Source organism: Melozone crissalis, unplaced genomic scaffold (genome assembly GCF_028551555.1).
Source record: "Melozone crissalis strain CALT ecotype California unplaced genomic scaffold, PUWL_Pcris_2 ptg000023l_1, whole genome shotgun sequence".
NCBI classification, from domain to species: Eukaryota; Metazoa; Chordata; class Aves; order Passeriformes; family Passerellidae; genus Melozone; species Melozone crissalis.
Genome location: NW_026535801.1, coordinates 15,349,149 through 15,371,049, shown reverse-complemented (window position 1 = coordinate 15,371,049; position 21,901 = coordinate 15,349,149). Strand labels below are relative to the sequence as shown.

The following is a 21,901-nucleotide window of genomic DNA, read 5'->3' as shown; positions in this document are numbered from 1 at the left end:
ATAGGGTACATTTCCATACTAGCTGATTCTCCCCAGTGTCCAGAAAATTCAACCCCACTTGTAAATTTCCTTCCCAAATGAAAATCCTGTATAGGATTTTCAAATAGAAATTACATTAAACAAAAGGTTGAGCTTTAAATAGTTACACTCATGTATTCCACATACACATGGAATTCAAGTAACAGATGTGCAAAGATGTTTTTTCATCAGACTGCAGTGTCTGAGGACTGCTATGGCTATGCAGAAACTTCTGCAGAAGCCTGTTTCACTCTAATATAAGAGAATTGTAACCTATCTATACTCCTTGTATACTCCATGTGGCAAGATGGAATTTTTAACTGTAAGTTAAGATTCTAGTATACAAGTGACATAAGGGTATAAAAACTACTTTGAAATAATAATAAAACATAACCTCCTAGAATATTCCCAAATCACAAAAGCTGGCTTTTCCAGAATAATCCAAGCATCAAATACTCAGGATCAAGTTCACTCTTCTGTCACTAGAAGTTTCACAACAACATTGATTTAGCTGAAAAGGATATGGTCTTCAGAGTCTAGATTACTGGATGTGCCTGTCAAGCTGTGACATACATTAGCTGATGTTACTCCCTGTTAATACCTCTCCCACTACCTGATTATTTGAGTTCTTCACCCACTATCTGCCAGGTAAGAGACTCCTCTCAAATTATGCTGGTTTTTAAAAAATATCACTCAAGATTTTAACACTAAATTTCAGCAGTAAAATATATACAGATATGCCAATATATAGTCACACCAAAAAACAGAGATCAGGTTGTTAGCATGGCTTTAGCAACTGGACTAATAACTTCATCTGACACAAAATCAATAAAGCAATAATTAATCTGATTCTTAGATGTTATTTCTTATGTAGCAAAAATCAACTTACAAGTTTTCCTCAAAGACTTTCACCTTTTCACAGCCCTCAGGAGGTTCACGCTTGAACATGTAGCTGTTGTTGGGTTTTGGCGAGGTAGCGTATTTTGGCAAGGGAGAATTATTCCCATTTTCTGCAGGAAGAGAGTTGCTCATTATATAAATGTGACACACGATAAAAAACCACAAGAGCTACCTTTAAATGCCCCCTGAATTTAAAGCCACTTCATTACCAATGTTATGAAATTCAAAAACATTTCATTTGCCTTCAAAGCCTTCATTTGCAAATAAGCTTTCTTATCTCAATTTCTTTCCTTCTTTCTGTTTCTTCTTATAACATTTTCAGGCTCTTCTGCAACATCTGGTCATTCCTGGACATTTTCAGTTTTTAACTGCAAACCTAAATCTGTGGTTCTGTACTGTCACCACCTACCCAAAAGAAATGGGCAGAAGCCATATGCTTTAAAAAACAGAACAGGTTTATGTTGAATTATAAAATTCTCCTAGGATCTGTCAGAAGATTCCAGATGAAAAAATAATAATTAAATAAACCCTAAACACTTAAACTTTTATGGGTATGTCTATGAAATGAAATAAGGTTGCAGATTTTGGCCAAGATCATAAAAAATACCCAACACAAGCAAAAGGAAACAGCAATACTGTGCTGTTTCACCTGATGCTGTACATTCTTGCTTCTTCAACCTGGTTAAAATACTCAAATAATCTATTATTTAAAAGAAAAGCTTTTTGGGAAGCACATTCCTCAGTCACATCTATCCAGTTTTAATTAATATGTGTGCACACATACGGAACATTTGGAAAAACCTGGTCATGTACAAAAAAACATACAAAAAAGCCCACATTCTACCATTCCTCCATGGATGCAAGGAACAAACGCTCTCTTTTACCGATGTAGTTACGCACATCGCACAAGTTCAGCATTGTTGAACTTCTAAAGCGACGCAGTACCTTTATCTCTGGAATCACCAAGCAGATCATCTGCAGAACACGGGCTTTCCTCACTGCCTTCATTACAGATGGTGAGAAAGGAGCTTGGAGACACGGACTGGGAGCGGCTGCTGTTGTTGCTGCCCTTGTCTGCCCCACCGGGGGTCTGGGTGTCAATGCTGCGGGTGCTGCTGCTGCGCTGCGCCAGCGGAGGCGGGGCACGGTGCCCATCTGGGATATCTTGAGGCTGTTAGAATTAAAGGTATCAGACAGCTGCTCTTGTCTGCATAGCAATTGCTTTAAATCCAGGAATGGTGAGGGTCTTTTTGGGTTTCATAAAACCATTTGAGGAAGAAAATTTATTCGTTACATGCAACTTCAAAAGAAACTAAAATGTCAGGTTCAGAAACTAAGGACAACAATTTATAAGATTTCTCATCATCACAGAATTCCTGAGGCTGGAAGGAAGCTCTTGAGATTATCAAGTTTAATATCTCTGCTCAAGCAGACTCAGGTAGAACAGTGTACCCAGGACTCTGTCCAGTCAAGTTTTTAATATCTCCACAGACAATGATTCTACAACTTCTCTGGGCAACTTGCTCTGGGCTTTACACACCTTCACACATTAAAAAAAAAAAACCAAAAAACCCTAACATTTTAAAATTTATGCCCACTGCTCCTTTCCCAATCACTGGGCATTACTAAAAAGAGACCAGCTCCCTCCATTTCTGCACATGAGATGTTTATGTACATTGATAAGATCCCTGGAACTGTCTCTCCTCAAGGCTGAGCACTCCCATCTCTCTCAGCTTCTCTTCATATCAAAGACATTCTGGTTCCTTAATCATCTTCAGTCTGTATTTCTGATACCTTAGTACTAAATCCACCTCTAAAAACCACTAAAATAAAATGAACATTAAAAATGGGCAAATTATGGTTCACCTAGCATGGGGATACTTCAGCATGGGCAAAAAAAATTAATACAAAAAGTCACAAAACAGACATTTTGCTTTTCTCTATTTTACTGAGATTTCTTATTTAGAGGAAAACGTTCAGATTCAAGCTTTAACTCTTTCATTCCTTTAGCTTTCCAAGAGACTTTTCAACTTAACCTTATTAAAGAAAATAATAAATAAAAATATAAATAGAATTAATTGCAGACAAATTTAACTCAAAAACAGTGCAAAAAAAGTTTTTGATCTCAAAGCAAAACAAAAATAATTATATAGACCAAACATGGTGGCAGATACATACAACAAGTTGTTCCTCTTTGTCTCCTGTCTCCTTAATTATTATCTCAATCTCTTGATTCAATCCTTCTACGCTGTTTCGGAACCGTGACCCCGTTGATTTGGCAATCGGTATCACAGGAACGAGAGCATTCTTTGGGATGTGAGCCTAAAGAACAGAGACAATAAGAAAACAATGTAGATTTATATACAAAACAAAGTTACTATTTCTACCCAAAAGTGACTCTTGAAACAGAACACAACTACACTTGAGTATCAAGGACTTACATGAAACCATAGTGATTGTGTTCGAATGGATGCTTGAACTGAAGGCAGACATCCTGAATTTTGTTTCCAATCCAATTTCTTGCAGTAAAAGCTACATAACCTAGTCTCAAAATCTCCCTTGATATGGTCTGCCTCTACCTTGACATAGCTTTACAAGTGAAAATGAAACAGTAAACATTTACATGTAAGTAATTTTGAAGTAATTTTGGAATACATTCACATTTCTCCTAAAGTGAGCTATACCACAATGTCAAATCACTCATTGTTGGATGGTAACCATGTTAAAATGATATTTTAATGGAAATTTGTGGCCACCTGCAATAACATGACACGTGCAGAAGGAAAATTGTTCCACAAATACAAGATTGCACTATGTTAAAAATTAAGACCAATGTATTCACTGTATTAAGACAGAATAAAACATTGTAAAAAACAACTTAGGGAGACTTCCACATAAAGAATAAAATCCCAAAGCCAAATGTTAATACTTAGTTGCTTCAGAAGGAAGATTAACAGTTTAAAAATCCAGTGTTTCAAAATATGCACAAAAACTTCATTCTCAGAAAACACATTACTGAAATTTCCCAGAGCTCCCTTTGGCACATTACAACTTCTTGAGATCTCCCAGTTTCTCCATTAGCATCTGCCCTCCTGTTAAAAAAGTCTCCCTGCCAGAACATTAGAAGATTCTGTACTCATTAAGCAGTGGTAATGTAATACTTTCTGCAGGTAATGTAATACTTTCTGCAAAAATTCAGTTCAACTCAAAGAACAGCACAACACACTGAAGTCACAGTAGAATTCCCACGTAAAACTCCTCTAATGAACGAGGGATCAGCATTATCTGGTCTTCAAAGTCTATTTTTGTTGGGGGGGTTTATTTTAATTTTTCCTTTAAGTAACAAGACTACATAGACAGACACCAAAGCATTTTAATTTCCTGTGTACATTCTCAAAAACCACACAAAGCTTGTCTGGCAGAAAATCTACCTCAGAAAAATTAATGTACACAAGACATTTTAAGCACAGATCATAATGGAGACTTCTTGTCACAATCACAATTCTCCACAGCAGCAGAACTCATGAATTATATTGGTTCTACTTTCCTGAAACATTAGGTTAGCCATAAAAAAAACCCCAAAACCAAACATCTTAAAGACTTGCACAAGAACTACAAAAGCTTCTGTTCAGGAAATGCTCGTCACTCTGTTTCTGTCAACAAAAATGAAACAGTCTCATAGTGGCCAAACTTGTAAAGAGTTTCCCAAGTCTGGCCTGAAGATGAAAAAAACCACTGGAGAAGAGCACAAAAAGTCTGAGAAAGTAATCCTGCTAATTCTGTTCCAAGCACGGCCTTGGATCAACAATCCAGTAAATTAATACAGGTTGATGTGCAGTAACAATATAGATATACCAGCACAAGTTCAGGCACTAAAGGCTGTTTATGCACTCAGTTATTCAACATACACATTCTTAGGACAAACTGAGCTTGTTAAGAAGTAGAACACAAGTATGCTTTAAGATTTCAGCAGCCATTAGCAAAATGTGGGAATTCTTCACCTTTAAATATGATTGCCTACCACAAAAATTCTTAGGTTCATGCTACTATTTGAAGAGCTCAAAGTAGATTCCATAGAGTTCAATATAGTTCAGTACAGCATGTTTCACTTCCAGGAAAAATAATATTCTGTACCTGACTGAGGATGATTTCTTACCCCAGGGTGCTAGAGGGTGGAAAAGGAAGGAGGTATCATGACATGGGTGGAACAATCAGCCTCAAAACAAGAAACTTTATTACAAATACTGCCTTCACAGAGGTCTGCATGGACATGCAGGAATAGGCTACTAGCTCTGGACTACTCATCTGAATACCCAGGAATGCTCACAAGGAGGCAAGGTGCCAAGCACAGGGTAATAATGACTGTGTTCACACAGCAACACACTGGCACAGAGTTTTCAGTTCTGAGACTTACAGGTATGGCATACACCCATGAGGTAGGAAAAAAGGGTGATGACAAATCTAAATTGTTCACAGGCATTTCAGGAAAAACGCTCTAAGCTCTTCCAATTTTTCACAAGTAACAAAACTAAACAGAATCCCAGGGCTTGTGATGCTTTTGCATCAAGCCACCTCTAGGCTGAATGTATCATGGTAATTCTACTCAAAAAACAGAATGTTCCACCTAGTGAGCTGGTAAGAGTGACACCAAAAAAACCAAGCCCCCAACACTGTGAACTGCATGCAGTTGATCTCAGTATCAATCAATTGGTCAGACATTGGGGACACAGGGTTGCTAGGAAAATGAAAGGAGCAGGGGCCTTGATGGTTCAGAGTGCCACATAAAAATGTAATATCAGCCAAGTGCACTGAGGAAAGAAACATTATGTTGCAAAAAAATAATCCATTTATTCTTCCATCTGGTTTCAGTTCTGGCCTCAATTCTAGCTTCTTCCTTATACCAACACTGAGAATATAAAAAGATCCAATTGTTTTGACTCCTATTCACAGATTTAGTACCATGCAATTAACTCAAAATGTTCTCAGAAGCATCCTGAGATCACCTGAGTAAGCTATGACCTTTCTGCAAACTTCTCTTCCAGTTAGAGAGAGACAGAAAGGAACATTTCCTGAATAACAAAAAAACCACACAAACAACAAAACAACCATTTGTTCTGAAAAAAAGCTGTAGTCAACAGCAAGGGCTTGATCCTCCCCAACTATTTCCTGATTGTGAGCAGAGGATCAGGAACAGCCAACAAGCTCATTCTATAGAGATTGTGTGGATTTCTTTCTTCACACAAAAATCATATTAGAAAGAAGCACAAACAAACAACCAATCAGAAGCTCAGCTAGCAAGAACCACTAAAAATTTTGCTGTAATTCAAGAATTGCAATAAAGTTTAAGTATGGAAGAAAAGAGGAAATAAATCCACTAAAATTTCTTCTTTTAACTAGAAGAGAATGCCATTTTCCAAATGTTAAACAGAGTTTACCTGGTCTCTGCGAAGGAACTACTGACACAATTTCCTAATACTTTTCTCACCTTGTCAGGAATCCAACTCCTTGAGCTCAGAAATCTTTACATGACCCTTTAGAGTCAACAAACACAAAAGTTTCCTTCAAGCAAGGAATGTAAAAAATAATTTCTAAATATTCTAATTACTAAATTCTGGTTTCCCAGTCCTTCCCACAAATCCTGAAGGAACAGAGCTGCTGCCAAAAATTCTAGTTTAGCAGTTCTCAAAAAAAGAATGAGAAAACACAGGAACTTTGTCCTTGATGACTACAGCTACAGATTTTCACTGAGTTAAAAAACAGCTGCTAAATGCCATTAATCTAAACGCTTCACTTAGTCTTTGAATCCTTCTTTAACTTCTTCCCTTCACAAGTAACTTGACACAACTGGCACAGAATTCACCAAGAAAAACAATGTTTTGTTTTGTAACAGTCCTGGAAAAGGCTGCTTTGCTTCAATTTACATTTTATAGTTTGTTTCACGAGCCCAAAAACTAATTATCCATTGCACAATATTTTATTCAGGCACTACAAGATTTGGCAGAATGTAAAGACATCCATAGCAGAAACAAAATAATAAAACTATCACGCTGTTTAAAAAGTCATATACATAATTTGGGAAGGTATTTTTCAGAATAGTAGCATTGTTCTTCATTTTTGAAATTAAAACTCACTAAGATGATTTGTGCTAAAGTGACAATACCTTAGCATTCAGAAACCCACAGGTTTGTAGAATGCCAAGCAAACTTATTAAAATGCATGTAATTCTCCAGTGTACTAAAGGGCCCACATCAAAAGTCCTTCAGTATACTTTTTGGTTGAAAATGTCCTCAAGTTCTACAAATTCAGAAAAAAACACCTTAATCAAGTATGCTGCTCTGTATTTTCTTTTGGTTTGGTTTTTTTAACCAAAAGTTTGACACATGTTGTATGTTGATTTTCATGAACTTTCTCAAAACCCCCTAGAAAGGGACTGGGTCAGTCGTCTTTCTTTATTCATAATTTTGGACTGTTCTGACTTGAGCAGTCAATAAAATCAGCAGCACAGTACACTGCACCCACACTTCAGTAATTCCTAAATTGCTATGTCAAAAAAATGTAATTCTAAAAAAAATTCCTAAATATTTCCAGTAGCAGAGAATTCAAACTACCAACAAACTGAATTAAAGAGGCACACAAATACTGAAAAGCCATGACTGCTAACTAAATGTCCTACAGCAGGGATAAGAAGTTAGGGTCTGAGACAAAAGGTGCTCATGACTTTTATACAAAGCAGGAGTTAAGAACAGCAGAGTAGAAGAAATTCAAAACACTATTCTCTTATTTTCATTCTTGAAGTAGAACACATTCAGACACCTGACTTTGAAAGAAAGAATGAAAAAACCTGACCTAAATTATTTCCAGAAGGATGGAATGACAAATGAAAATTTTTATTAACTGTCGTCAGATTATGATATTTGTTGGAACAATTAATGTCATTTCAGGAGTAATTGGGAATGTAATTAGATTTTCAGAGAAGCTTCACAGCTGAACTACTTTCTCAATTCACAACACTGACAGTTTCCTAGTTTCTTTCAACTACATTGCCTTGCCAAGGCTATTGTGAGGGATTTGTTCATTTTGTAACTGTCAAAAAAATTGTGTGTATCAAATGTACATTCATGAGATAGTAGGGAGAGAAAAAAAACTTTCCTTCTGAAAAAACTTACCAAACTTTTCTATTGGTTTTCCTAAAGTTACTCAACAAAAACACACTTGAAAAATGATCTGTGTTTTTGAAAGCCTTTAATTTTTTTACGCCTGCTATCAATTGAGCTAAAAATATTACACCTCTGTCAACCTGACCTCATTAGAAGCCTTGAAATAAAACTGAAACTGCACACAGAATGTGTGGTTGCCTAACCATCACAATTTTTGTAGAAGGGATTAGTACTTTAAGTCTCAAGGCAGAATAAATGGGGAAAAAATACAAAATCTTAAAAAGGTTGAATGATTTTATGAAGCGTGTAAACACTTAATCTCATGGAGTAGCCCTTTGTCAGGTAAACTCTCAATCTCATCACAGTATTAGATGAGTGTTTGGCAAGACAAAATGTGCCCAGAAAAGCTACCCTTCATTAGAGTACACAGTTTTACCAGCAGTTTGCTCTATGCCATACTCTGTGTGCAAAGTTGTAACTGTCACAGCAACATGAAATGAAGATGGTCTGTAGTTTTAGATTTAACTTAGCTGTCATCCTTTTGTGCAACCTGCATAATGCATTTTAAAAACCTTGCTTCAAGGACATATTTAACTACCTGAAATTATCTGAAAGTGGGAGTTCAAAGCCAGCTCACTCAAGTAACCAAAAGATCTGGGCTACCATTCACTCAAGCAGCCAAAAGAAAGCTCTATTTCATAAAATTCACCTACAGCTACAACATATAGGAGTCTGTGGCATTTCTAAGTTCCCTCTAATACAAATCACAACCTTGAAAGGATCTAAAAGTAGTATTAGGTACCCAACATGGGCAAAAAGCACTCAGCCTTACCTGACTGTGGTTAATGGCTGCATGGTTGCCATGAAAAGGGGACTGCCTTTCCTTGTCCCGATGATGCCTGCTGCTATGTTTGCTTCTCTGCAGCTGTTGACGCAATTTTGCAATCTAACAAAGGAAAAATTCATGTCAGATTTCAACACGTGTATTCAGGTGCACAGGTAATTTCACCCATTTATTCCATCACTTAAAATTATTTACTACCATAACATTCATAATTACTGCCAGCACTAGATTACATTCAAGTTCTTTCAAATCTAGTATGCTGGCTAGCAGTTCAGCTGGTGCTCAGAAGACACCTCTAGAGGTTTAGTGAAAGAACTTGAAATACATAAAATTTGAAAGTAGTGAGGTCACTGCTGTTATTTCCCTCTTTGATAAAAAAATGCCACTCACATTTAACATTTTCTTTCCCACACATTCAGATAGCAAATGAAACGCAATTTGATATTTTGTACCAAGCCCACCATCTGTACAATTACACAAAGTAGTAAAATACTCATGCCTTCCTGAGGCATCATGGTAACAGTGCATACCAAAAAAACATTTAATCCAAAATTCTCAAGTAATTTCTGACCTCCTTGAGCTGTTCATTGCTGCCCCATGATGATGAACGTTTGTGTGAGCTTCTCTTCTTTTCTAAATATTCTTCAGCCCAGGCACTTTCTGTCTGTAGGAAGAAGATTACAGGACTAATTAAAAAAGGTAATTGCTACTTTCTGGCAGAATAATTTGAGACAAATTAGAAAAGAGAACATTTAAGATATGCTAGATTCAGAACTGAAAGTGAACAGTAACTAACTAGAAGCCTCTCTCACAGGTAAGGTACAAAAAACCAGAGTGAAACTATATAAATAAAAAACCCAAACCCACAACTTTCAGACCTAGTGTAATATAGGGATGTGCTAGTTTCCCTTCCAAATGACTGAGCATAAGGCAGTACTCACAGCCAGATGTACCACAGGCAGCTACAGAGCTCTGAAGAACCACTGTGAACTAGGGGAGATTTCCTGCACAGATGCTGACCTTGTTATTTCTGAAGCATTAGCAAGGGTGGCTTGGTGTAAGCACTGTGAAAAGCCTGCACCAGCACAGCTTCAAAATCACATTCTTCCTCTCAAGAATGAGAAGGAAAGCAAAGCATATAAGCACCACTAGAGCTATTGCAAAGCACAGAATAAATTTATTAATGCTTCAAAGGGTTCCAGGTTCACAGTTGGCCCAGGGCAAGCAGAAAGCCACATAGATAATACTAAGCTGGTTTCACTGAACCAACAGAACTATTTTTAATAAAAAATCTCACAAACATATTGTGGTGAAGGAGTTTTGAGAAATGCAAGGTATCATTCAGACACACAGTATCTCACCTAAGGAAATGCACAGGCAAGCCTGTGGTAATACTGCATGATACTGCTTTATGGGCAGTTTGTATTCCCACCTAGCCACCTCCAGCAATGTCTTCAAACACAGTGAACTGTAAAGGAGCTAAGAGGACAGATAGCAGCATCTATCAGTCTCTGAGCAGCCACAGGAAGTAAGGGGAAGAATTTCTGGAAGCACTTTACACACTGAAAGAGACAGCAAATTCCTTGAAATTCACTCTTGCCACCAAGCAGTTCTTGGCACACAGTGGTGATCTAGCTGACCTCATTTCCTGGATATCTCACTTTCTCCTGTAGAGAAGAACTTGGATTGCCTCCAAGTCTTCACATCTACAGTGTGCCATGGTTGGTTGTTTTTACACATGAGACTAACAGTTTGCAGAAACCACATGCTGACCTTTCCTAGCCCAGCTGCACTTGTATCACAGAAACTCAAGTCTTTTGTGGTATTAATCCCTATTTTGCAGGGAATATGGAACCTTAGCCCCAAATATACAGGTTGCAACCCCACCAGTTTCAGTTACAGACACAAGTTGCATATAAATGAAACCTCCATTATCAGTACTTTTTAATCTTCATCATTCCAAATCAAAAACTAACTAGGACAAATCTGAATAATCAAGTTAATAGGGTTGCTTTGAAATTCCTATTTCATAGCAAAACTAGAATCCGTTACAATCTGATTTTCTAGAAAAGCACTCACTGATCTTTATAATAAAATAGAATAATTGATAACCCCCATTTCCAAGTTCCAGTCTTTGTCTAATCAATTCTCAAATGTCAGTCAGGAGTATCATCCTATCCTCTAACTCCTGGAACAGTAAGCTTTAGCTTCTAATTCTAGCTTCCCAACTCAGCACAGCCATTACACTTGCCTACAGGAGAATAATTAACACTTTAATTAGTCTTTGCCTTTAATTTACATTCAAGACTGACTCAAGATTCAAGAATTATTTAATAAATTAATATCTGATTCATTTTAAAGCATTAAAGTTGCTTTGATGCTCATCCTCAAAACAAATAGTGAGAAATCTTTTCAGATTGAACTATAGGAAACCCGTACATCAAAACAGAAATGCAATACTATTTTAACAAGTCTTCTCCTATTTATTCCCCAAATTTTGATTATTACATTTATTATCAAGAAATAGACCAAATAACCAATAGGCAAAGTGGGATTTATATTTCTCTGGTTTCTTGAAGTACTACTACTGGCTTATTAGTTGTTACCATGCACAACATCCTCCCCGCTTTCTAGAATTACAAAGAAATTAGTTTAAGGCTGAATTTATTACAGACAGTAGAACAGTTCAGAAAAAAAAGTCTTAAGAGGCAAAAACCTTCCAGTCAAAATGAATTATTTAAGAATTAAAAAAACAGCAAGTAGTTGTCTCATTTAACTTCTAAGAGAAACATGTTTCATTCAAAGCAAAAAAGATGAGATGATTAACACCTGTTTTATGAGCACTTAATAAGTGTAGGTATGAATTCTAGCCAGACCCTTGCATGCTCAATAATACACCTATTCATCATCCAACAACTATTCTCCACATACACAAAAACAATCTAGTTTTATAGACAGGTTTCATCAAAATCCTCAGTTGCAGGAGGAGTCTGACAGAGACAGTCTCTGCATGACCTGGGGTCCCTTACACAGCTCTCAGCCATGACCATGGGCATTTCTAGGAAGGCCTGCAAGCTGCAGTGTGCCACTAAATGCTGTCTCTTCCCAGTCTGCCTCTGAATGACTCTGCTCCCTGTGCCATATCTCCATACAATCAAGACACCCTGCTTACTTAACTTGAAAGCCTTTTATAACATTGCCAATTAAATTCCTGTTCTCAGAATCAGAACACATTCATTTCTTGTCAGACTTTGTGAAATCTCAAGTTACACACACTGGAACCAGAGTATCTCACCAGTGAAACTTCATCCAAATACAACATTTTCAGAGAAGCTGAACAGTACAAATGGGCAGCCTGTATATCTTGGGAAACTAACCATTGTAAGCCACATTTAAAACTTGTCCCTAGCTCCAGTGGCTGCTCTCAGGAAGATTAAAAGCAGTAATACCTCATTAGTGTCATATCAACATCAGCTTTGGACATACAGATGTATGTCTGTAGCCCTAAACTTCCTACTGGTTAGATAAATTCTAAATTAGGAAGTGCAAACACATCATTCTAGTTCTCTCAGAAATACACTACCATAAATCACCACTAAATGTTCTCATTCTGCAGAAATATCTAATGCCCTTTACAGTCTTCCCATTAACCTTGCAAATACATTTCCTTTACAAAAGCCCCCCTACCCCAGCAGTTAGATGTGTCAGAATTGGAAGAAAAAAGCCAAAAGCAAAATGCAAGCCAAAAAGGACAATATCTGGCAAATACAGATTATAAAAGCCCAACCATGATTCAGAACATATCAAAAATAAACTGAATGAGATCAACTGAACATAGCAAACACTTTGGCAGCAGTAAAAAATACAATTATTTTGTAAAAAGTATTATTCTAAGGAATCAAATAAGAAAATAAATTGTTAGGACACCCATATGGGTTTAGTTCTGTCCTTTAATGATCCCTTTTAATAGCCAGGCACAAACAGCCTCATATCTTATATCACACACTTTTCTTCATTCTCCTCCTCTTACTTCAATTTGCTTTTTTTTTTCCACCCTGTCTTCTAATCATTTTTCTAATTCATTCTCCTGCAGAAAAAGGATTTGAGGAACAAGTTTTCTTCTTCAGCAGCTCCTAATTCCACCTTATCCACATGGGCATATTTCCCTACAAAACACCTTCCTTCTCCACTGATCTGCTCTTTGAGGTCCTTCCCATAAAAGGCTGTGGATCTCAAAAAGGCCTCACAGTAACACTGCAGATCTCATCTGCTCAACAGCCTACATGTTCTTAAACACTGCAAACTATATGGACACATTTTTTCTACTGTTACCATACCTAACAGAGGTTCAAACACAAGGATGTCCCATATGCTATGAGATCCTCTTCCAACTGCATTCTGCTTATGTCCTTGGGAATTACAGGAGACTTCTTGTTGAAAGTCTGTTCCAGGCATAGGGATTTCATTCAATTGTTTGTTGGTTCCGTTTTTACACGTAGCATGGGACTGGACCTTTAGATCTTGTGACATTTGGTTAACCAGGTGATGTTTATTGGCAAATCATGTGTTTTTTAACACTTTCCAGTTGAGCTAGATTTCAACACCATTCACGGTTCAAGGAGGCAGTTCTTCAATGCATATAATTCTATACTTGGGGCACAAAGCCCAGGTGAACATTATGGGGCTTTTACTAGCAGAGGATGAAGAGCTGGAGACAGACATACAGGTATATAAGGATACCTCATTAAGTTCTCTATATAAATCTAAAGTACACAGTACTTAATTCCAGCACTATCTACTGTACTGCACCCTGTAAGAACAATAAGAATACAGATGCACAATGCACTAGTGTTTTCCTGAGGCAAGAAGGAAGTGGAACACCTAAAAGATACTACAGTTCTCTTTGCTTAAAGAATGCAAATAATTCACACATGCAATAGCAAAGGTAGGATTCCTGCAATTTGAAAGTGAATAGGAACTTGTGAGCAAGAAAGCTGAAGTGAATGTTTTCAAGCGAAAAGCTTCTTACATTTAAATCCTGTCTTCACACTTAGGTGCTCCCAAGACAAAAAGCCTGTCCTACCTGTGTGGCCTTGTCTCTCATACAGGGAGCAGCTTGCCCATGGTTATCCCGAGGCCACTGTCCAGCGAGGTACGGAGCAGCGAGCGTATCCAGGGAAGAGGTGCGGCGAACAATGCTGGAAGGGCTTGATGAAGGGGGCCTTGATTTGTCTGTTGGAGCAAGAACATTTGATTACACAGAAATCAAGAGAGAGCTTATCCATCTAAACAGTCTGCAAGAAATCTTATCAAATTGGAACTATGTTACTATGTACACAACAAGATACTTTTAATATGGAAATTAAATTCACTTTTCCAAGCTCTATTCTGTTTGAATAAGCTTGAAATCTGTTTTTATGGTTTCCTTAAAAACATTCTTATGTCACAAATGTTGCATTAGTGCTTACACACCACTATTTACTCCTTTAAAACTCTAACAGTCATTTATCTCTTAAACGATGAAGGTGTAGAAGAAATAAAAATGGCTGTTTACACATAGATAAAGGTTAATGAAGAAAAACTGGGTTGAACTTTTTCAGTTTAATGCTGAGCTTACAGTTCTTCCCACTAGTCCTTCACCTACATCATTTCAAGGGACACTATAAACCTGCATGCTTCAATCACCCAGCACATGACATATGGCACAGCCCTTAGATTCAGAAGTCAACTTTGATATGGTAATGATTTACATTTTACAAGCTAATTGAGACATCTCCTCCCTTTACATGGTAACCACATTCATATTTGCCTGGTGCTGTATCTTCTGCAACACCTCATCTGTAGTGTATATACTGGCATCCTATTTCAGAACAATTTTGATACTGAGAGGGATCCTTACGAAAAAAGGTTAAATACAACAACCATTAGAATTAATATGAGAAGGAAGACTACTGTTAAAAATAAAAATTTGTATCTATCTCATCAGTCAATGATGTCTTAAGTCAAGTGTCAGTAAAAGACTACACCACAAACCATGAAGAATAAACACTGAAGAAAGTTTGCTCAAAACAGTAACTGAGGTTGGTAAATTTAAGAGATTGATAAGCAGCAAAGACCCAGGGTTTAGATGAATATGTGTTCACACATTTTGAGATGAAAAATGCAAATCCTGAGATCACAATGAGCTAAGCTTACTATCATCTCATCTACTTCCCACAAAATAATTTTAATTATACATGAAATAATTGTGCATAAATCTTACCTATAAGTAATAGAAAGTCCTAAAATACATGGCTACAACACAGCAAGCATGATGCAGAAATCACATGGAAGCTTTATAAAAGGGCACTGGAAAAACTCAGTCATCTGTCCTGTCTTGCTGTGCTTTAGCATTAATTCTGCACTAGAAGTATTTGTATTATACATAAACTCATTTACAGGCAAAGAAAATTGTGCCTGATTAGTGTCTGAGTGCTAGTCAGAAAATAAAACCATTGACACTAAAAGACCAAAACTCAATTTCTAAGCTGTTGCAATCTACTAAAAATACATCTGAGAAATACTAATAAAACCTGTTGGGTATAGATTTCAGTGGAGTGGACAGAACCTAAGTCTAGTGACATTCTACACTAAATAGCCTGATGCAAATTTATTAGAAATGTACACACTAAATATGTGGGAAATATTTCAATTCAACTATAAGGAAACAATTACTGGCACTATAATCAGCCACACTCACACAAAGCAGCCAGGAAACCTCATCTGCTTTATTATTTCTACAAGTACCAACAATGATACAACCTTACTACTGAGCTCACAGCAGATTTGCTCTCAGGGTGTAGCAGCAAACATGTTTGGGAGTTTGCACTTAAGACTCCTGTGTCAAAGAAATTCTCTGACTACTACTACCACCACACAGCACACTGAAGGGTCTGTTTGTATCAGATGACTTCAAAACTATTCCCTTTGTGTGCACTATAGGACAACGTGGCACGCTAACACAACTGCCATTCCTTAAAAATTACACTGGCTTCCAAAGTTAAATCAAACATGTTATTTGCCTTAGAATTAGCTGCCATATCCTCCCTGTTTGTTTTTCTTCTCAGTTATTATTCTTCCTCTTCAAGAAGCTTCTCTCTTCTTACCAAGGGGAAACAGAAAGGATGTGAAAAAAAAATAAATAAATCAGGAAGTGTACATAGTCAGCCACATCATCTGCAAAAGCCACTGCAGCAGACAGCTTCAAAACTGGAGAAGCAGAATCTATTTCTCTCTCCTCCCTGCCACAAACAAAACAAAAAGCAACTGGAAGACTATTTTGCTGAACAAACAGAGAGAACGAGAACTGAAGAGTCTGTTTACTATTTAAGTTCAAGGGAAGCTGCTCATTTCAAGGCAGAAAGCCTGTAAATATTCTCTTTTCCTATGATTTAAAAACCCATTTAAGAAATTCTGTTTTCAAATTATTTATATTTAGATGGGGGAATGATGTTTGGATATGTTTTTACTTTTCCACCTTCATAACCTGTCTTTATACAAATTCAAAGTCTACTACACAATTCTTACTGTTTCAAAACATTTCAATGGGAACATGTACAATGTTTTCATTGCACTTTCCCCTACAATACTTGAAGCAAGCGTTCAGCTGCTATTTTTCCTTGATGTGACCTACATAACAAGAGATCTGCCTCCATAGAGATAACAGTTACAACAGCTGTGGCTGATGAAAAACAATGGAGCTGTTTCATCAAATAGACGCTACTTAAATATTAGATCTCTTTTAATTGGCCTGATTATCTCTCTAGTATTTGTGATAAATATCAACCCTCCTATCCCTCCACCACTAGTATAGATTTATTTAGAAATTAAAATCTTTCTGCAATCCAGTCTCAAGCAAAGCAAACTAATAGAACAAACCCAAGGCAAACACAGAGAGCACAGATCAATGAAGTCCACAACATGGGGGAATAACAAGCAAGCTGCCACATCTTCACCAGTCACTGTGAACAGGTGACCAACACAAGTGCTACAGGTGACCTGGTGTCACACACACCACCTCCTGCAGAGCAAAGGCACCTCCAAAGGCAGCAGAATTTCAGGTACTCTAACAGTGGGACTGAAGAGCAAAACTGAACAAATATAGATGCTTACCAGTAACTAACTAAAAGGTATGAAAGAAACTAAGAAACATCATCTAACAAACACTTACTGTGAGAAAACCAGCAGCAGAAAAGCCCAGGATGCCACTGAAGTCACAAAATTCCCTGACAGTTCCACTTAAGGAACTTTTTATACAAGTGGGCTACCCAAAGCAGCGAGAAGGGATGAGACCCAACCAGCTCCTCTGGCATCGAGGCATACAGCTGACATTTTTGTTCTGCTTTGGTCAGGCTTTTCCCCAGGAAGGACATTCATGGGATCTCTCCCATACACAGCTGGCACTGTCATCTTCTCCAGAACTGCAACTGATCTCTGGGGCTCCACCTGCATTTCATGTTTCATTAAAAGAGCTGAACAGACTCAGTGCACTAAGAACAGACACACCACCCAACTGTGTACACTCCCTCCAGAAGATAATCTTGCCTATCATCCTCACATAGATTTGAAGAGAACTATTCACTGGTAATTCAAAATTGTTCCACTGTAGCAGAATGACAGAATGAGTGGTGTTTTACAAAACCAAACCTCAGAAAGCCCAAGATGTTCAAGCTACTGAAGTCTAATAAATGAAAATATTTTTAATCCAAATAAGTGCACTTCCCCAAAGTGCTTGCCACAAGAAATGCACAGTATGATGCTGCAAAAATGAATTCACTTTCTTTACTCCTACCATTTGTCAAACAGCTTAGGCAAGCAGAGCAGGAATATAAAAACAAAGTCTTCTCTCTTACCCAAGAGTAATATCTTATCCTACAGTAATATCTTTCAAAACTACTGCAAAACCTTGGTCATTAAGGTTGACAGGTCTGCAGCTACACAAGTAGGCTTGACTATTACCCTTTCATAGACAAAACAATTAAGTTTTCCTCCAAATAAAGCCAACCAATTTTTCTCCTTAATTTTCAGACTGAGTTTACATGTCCACTACAGTCAACTGGAACACATCAGAAAGTCCAGCACCCAGCAAAGAACTCTCTCACCACCTCAAGGCACCTGAAAGTAAACAACTGCTATGGCTCTGGTCCCGACCTTCTTGTTTACTCAGCCAGGTACACTGTAACACTCTTGCAGCTGAGCAGAACAACTCCTCTAAGATGTGTTTCATATAAGGACACAAATAACAAGATCCCACTAGATCTTTACTCAGTGAATAAACCAAGGTAAAACCAACGATGACAGAAATGTGTAAGCTCTAGCTCATGCTACAACAGTGTACTAGTAGGTCAAAACAATGGCCTCTACTGGGAGGCAAGCTTGCAGACAGCTGAAGAGGCATATGGGAACACTGAACCAAAACTGGAGATTGCAGGACAGACATTGCAGTGTAGAAATGAGGCCTCAACAGAGATGGGAAGGGCAGAACACAATAACAGGCAACTGGAAGCTGAATTCTGGGAAAGAAGTGCTAGAGACTACAGAAAGCCAAAGTAAAAGATGAAAACCAGGTAGTAGCAAGATCTAGGTGTCTGGTCATATTTAGGAGGGAGAGAAGTGGCAAGAAAAGCATGGAAAATTAGAAATTGTATGACAGAATCTTCAATTTGTAAGTATGCCATAGTCAACAGAAAATTCAGTTGAGTATTTCCAACATTTAATTGCAATTTAGATCAGAAAACAAGGGCTGAAAAAACCCTCTGAAAACCACACCCAAAACCCACAAAAGTCATATTTGTAAATTCACAAGTTAGGGTTCTCAACTGTAAAGCAGATTCACAAAAACTAAGTTCAAAACTATTCAACTGTTTCCCGGGAAAGAAAATCTGAAGAATATGAAACTGAATCTGAAGTATACAACTTATATTTAGATACAACTTAAACTTAGATACAACCAGTATCTAAGCTCAGAAAAAGCTATCATTTGTCTAACCTCAAGGTTCATTTTTATCTAAAGAAAGAAGCCTGCAGCTGTAGGAATGAACTAAAACCATCATTAACTGAGAGCAAGAAACAGAAAAACCCAAGTTATTCTGCAGCAGATTCTCAGCAATACCCTCAAATGTCCTGTGTGTCTGCACAACCATTGCCTCATCAGTAAAAAAAGTTCCACCTCCATGTTCTCAGCTAACACTGTTTACTCATTTAGATGAGGAAAAAACCTGAAGTTAACTCAGCCTCTATCAAGCACTGGACTACACAAGACAAATGTTAAGCAATAGGAAAGAGGTTTAGCTTGCATTTGGGGCCAGTACAAGTACTGCTCAGGAACTGCAACATGTGGAAGCAATTAAATGGACACCACTCTTCTGTATTCACACATCTTGCAAAAAGCCAGTGGAGTTATCCTAATACAGGAGAGTGATCAAATGACTTCTTTCCTTACACATATTAATTCTTCAAAGCAGTAGAGAGGCCAGCATGGTTTCAGCAGGCTTCTCCACAGTGACTCAAAGACAGTGCAATTCTTCCACCCTAAGTGGTCTGACACATGCCTTTACAAACAGTTTGTGAAGCCGGACCTCAAGGCTAACCACACTCTTCCTCATTCTCCAGGCCAGCAGATTACATCTTAGGCAAGAGTTTCATGAAGTTCACAGGAAGAAGACGGGATTTTGTGATGTGTATAAAATCTTTCAGGTTACTGATTAACAAGAACCTCAAATGAAGAATACACACATTCCTCGATCCAAAGCCTTTAATATAATACAGCCTTAATAAAACCCTCATTACTCTTATCTGAAAAGTGGAAAATCAAACTCAGAAGCTTATCAGTCCTTTCTTACACTAGCAGACTAGGAGGCACAGTCATCTTGTACCAACTGGTTATGATTGTCTCATTTGGCAGTACCACTCTTCAAAAGCCAGGACAGGAGAAAAGAAAAAACCCAACGTGGTAGTCTGGTTATAATCATTATTTTAGAAAGGGGGAGGAGTATTAGGAGAAGCAGAAGTGTTAAACAGAGGGCTAGTCCTAGATTTCCACATATACACTTCTGCATATTAGTCAGCTTTACTCTTTAGATTACCACAGGCAATTTCATGGAAATGAGTAGCTGTAAGCTTTGGTATCCTAAAAGTAACAGATTTGAGGACATGAGCACAAAACCTCACTAATGCATTTCTGAGTAAACTTTTAACCCAAAAATAACGACTTACATATGTCAGCCTCTATTATCCTCGGCCTGATGCCATATATTACCTATATTTAAGCATTCCCAGTAAGATTTAATTATTCAAGAACATAAAATCCAGTTTGTTACAACACGTATGCTTATCACCACGCTATTTTCTATCTTCACTGTAGCACAAGCTTGTCACCACTCTCAGGCACACACGTCCTTCTGCAGGGTTCATGCTGAAAGCAACTACTAAGAGAGACACTGAATACTTTTGTTCTACACCTATGTGCCATGCCTACAGCACTAGTTAGCTCTTTAATTACAAGCTTAGGGACACTGTTTGGATAACACCACATACACCATCTGGCACGAGGTGGGCAGAAAGGGTAAATGTGAAGGCTTCACAACAGCCCCCAAACACCAAATTCACCTTAAGTTTGTGCCCAAGCACCCAAAGTACATCTACCGCCTGGATCCGAGGCAGTACTGGCGGTACTACAGAAGCGGTCACAACCCCCACATGGCACGCTTGGCTCTCTATTCCTCCTCTGAAAGCCAGGGCGCAACAGAGCAGCAACAAAAGCAACGAGCCCTTCCACGCACACACACCCGGCAAGCCCTGCCGCCGGCCAGAGAAGGGGCAGGGCGAGCACCAGCCCGGGCACAGCCCCGTCTCTGCCTCTGCCCCGGGGCACGGCACGCTCCAAGGCACCGCCGGCCCCAGCCCTGCACCCGCGCCCGGCCCGGGACGTGCCCTTTGCCGCCGGCCCGGACCCCCCGCCGCTCACCTTTGCAGACGGGGGAGCTGGGACTCTTCCTCTCTGGGGAGCTCCTGCCCTGCTCCGGCGACTGCCGCCGGTGGTGGTGCCGGACCCTGCTCTCCGGCAGCGGAGGCACCGGCGAGGAGCAGGGCGAGGGCCCGCTGGCCGGCGGCGGGGGCGGCGGCGGCAGGTGGTGGTGCCGCGGGGGGCTGCCCCGCGCCCCGCCATGGCCACGCGTGGGGCTGCCCCGCGAAGAGGCGCCGCCGCCGCCGCTCCCCGCTCCCCCCGGCGGGGCCGTGGCGGGGCCGCCGCGCCCGCCGCTGCCGGGGGGCGCCGCGCGTGGGAGCCCCGCTGACGGGCCGCCACCGCTCCTCGTGGGGCTGCCATGTTGTTGCTGCGGCTGCTGCTTGAGCTGGAAGGGCACCGTGGCCCGCATGGGCTGGAGGCGGCTGCTCGCTCCCGCTGCTCCGCCGCCCGCCGCCGCCGCGCCGCCTCCCCCCGCCAGGGAGGTGGCGGGGGTCGGGGAGCCGCCGCGCCTCACGCGCTGGTGGGACATTGTCCGTCGGGAGCCGCTGCTCGCGGAAGGCGGCCTGAGGCGGGGAAGAGAGGGAAGGGTGCGAGGCGCGGGCCGCACCTCGCGGTGTCCGACGCCTCAGGTGGCGGCTACGGCCGCCTCAGCCTCGTCCTGGTTCCCGTCCCGCTCCCGTCCCCGTCCCCTCCGCGCCGCTGCGCCCGCAGCCTCCGTGCGCCTCATCAACAATAGTGCCCCGGTCGCGCGCCCCGCCCACCGCGCCCTCCCATTGGGCGCGGCGCCGCTCGGCTCGCGCAGCTACGGCGCGCCCATTGGCTGCGGGGCGCGCGCCTGAGTGGCCGAGCCCGCGCGGGGGCACGGGGGGGGCGTGGGGCGGGGGCAGCGCTTAAAGCGCCGCACGCGGGCGGCGGCGGGGCCGCGCGCTGTCCCCCACACGTGCGGCCGCGCAGCCCCGGCGGGAACGGGGCGCGCTC

At 40.1% G+C, this 21,901-nt stretch overlaps 1 protein-coding gene across 2 annotated transcripts in view; it reads right to left on the bottom strand.

The window, feature by feature from the left end:
• Positions 1–21,584, bottom strand: part of FAM117B (family with sequence similarity 117 member B) — a 28,501-nt gene extending 6,917 nt beyond the window's left edge. Inside the window, exons 1-8 of one of the 2 annotated variants that reach the window (XM_054278142.1) lie at positions 20,924–21,584; positions 16,973–16,978; positions 14,003–14,151; positions 9,491–9,583; positions 8,908–9,021; positions 3,097–3,240; positions 1,864–2,089; positions 908–1,028 (exon numbers count right to left, since the gene is read on the bottom strand). In XM_054278142.1, the coding sequence (XP_054134117.1) occupies positions 908–1,028; positions 1,864–2,089; positions 3,097–3,240; positions 8,908–9,021; positions 9,491–9,583; positions 14,003–14,151; positions 16,973–16,978; positions 20,924–21,452 (1,382 nt within the window). In that variant the 5' untranslated portion in view covers positions 21,453–21,584. The remainder of the gene's footprint in view (positions 1–907; positions 1,029–1,863; positions 2,090–3,096; positions 3,241–8,907; positions 9,022–9,490; positions 9,584–14,002; positions 14,152–16,972; positions 16,979–20,923) is intronic. The other variant, XM_054278141.1, reaches the window with a different exon arrangement.
• Between the last annotated feature and the right edge of the window lie 317 nt (positions 21,585–21,901).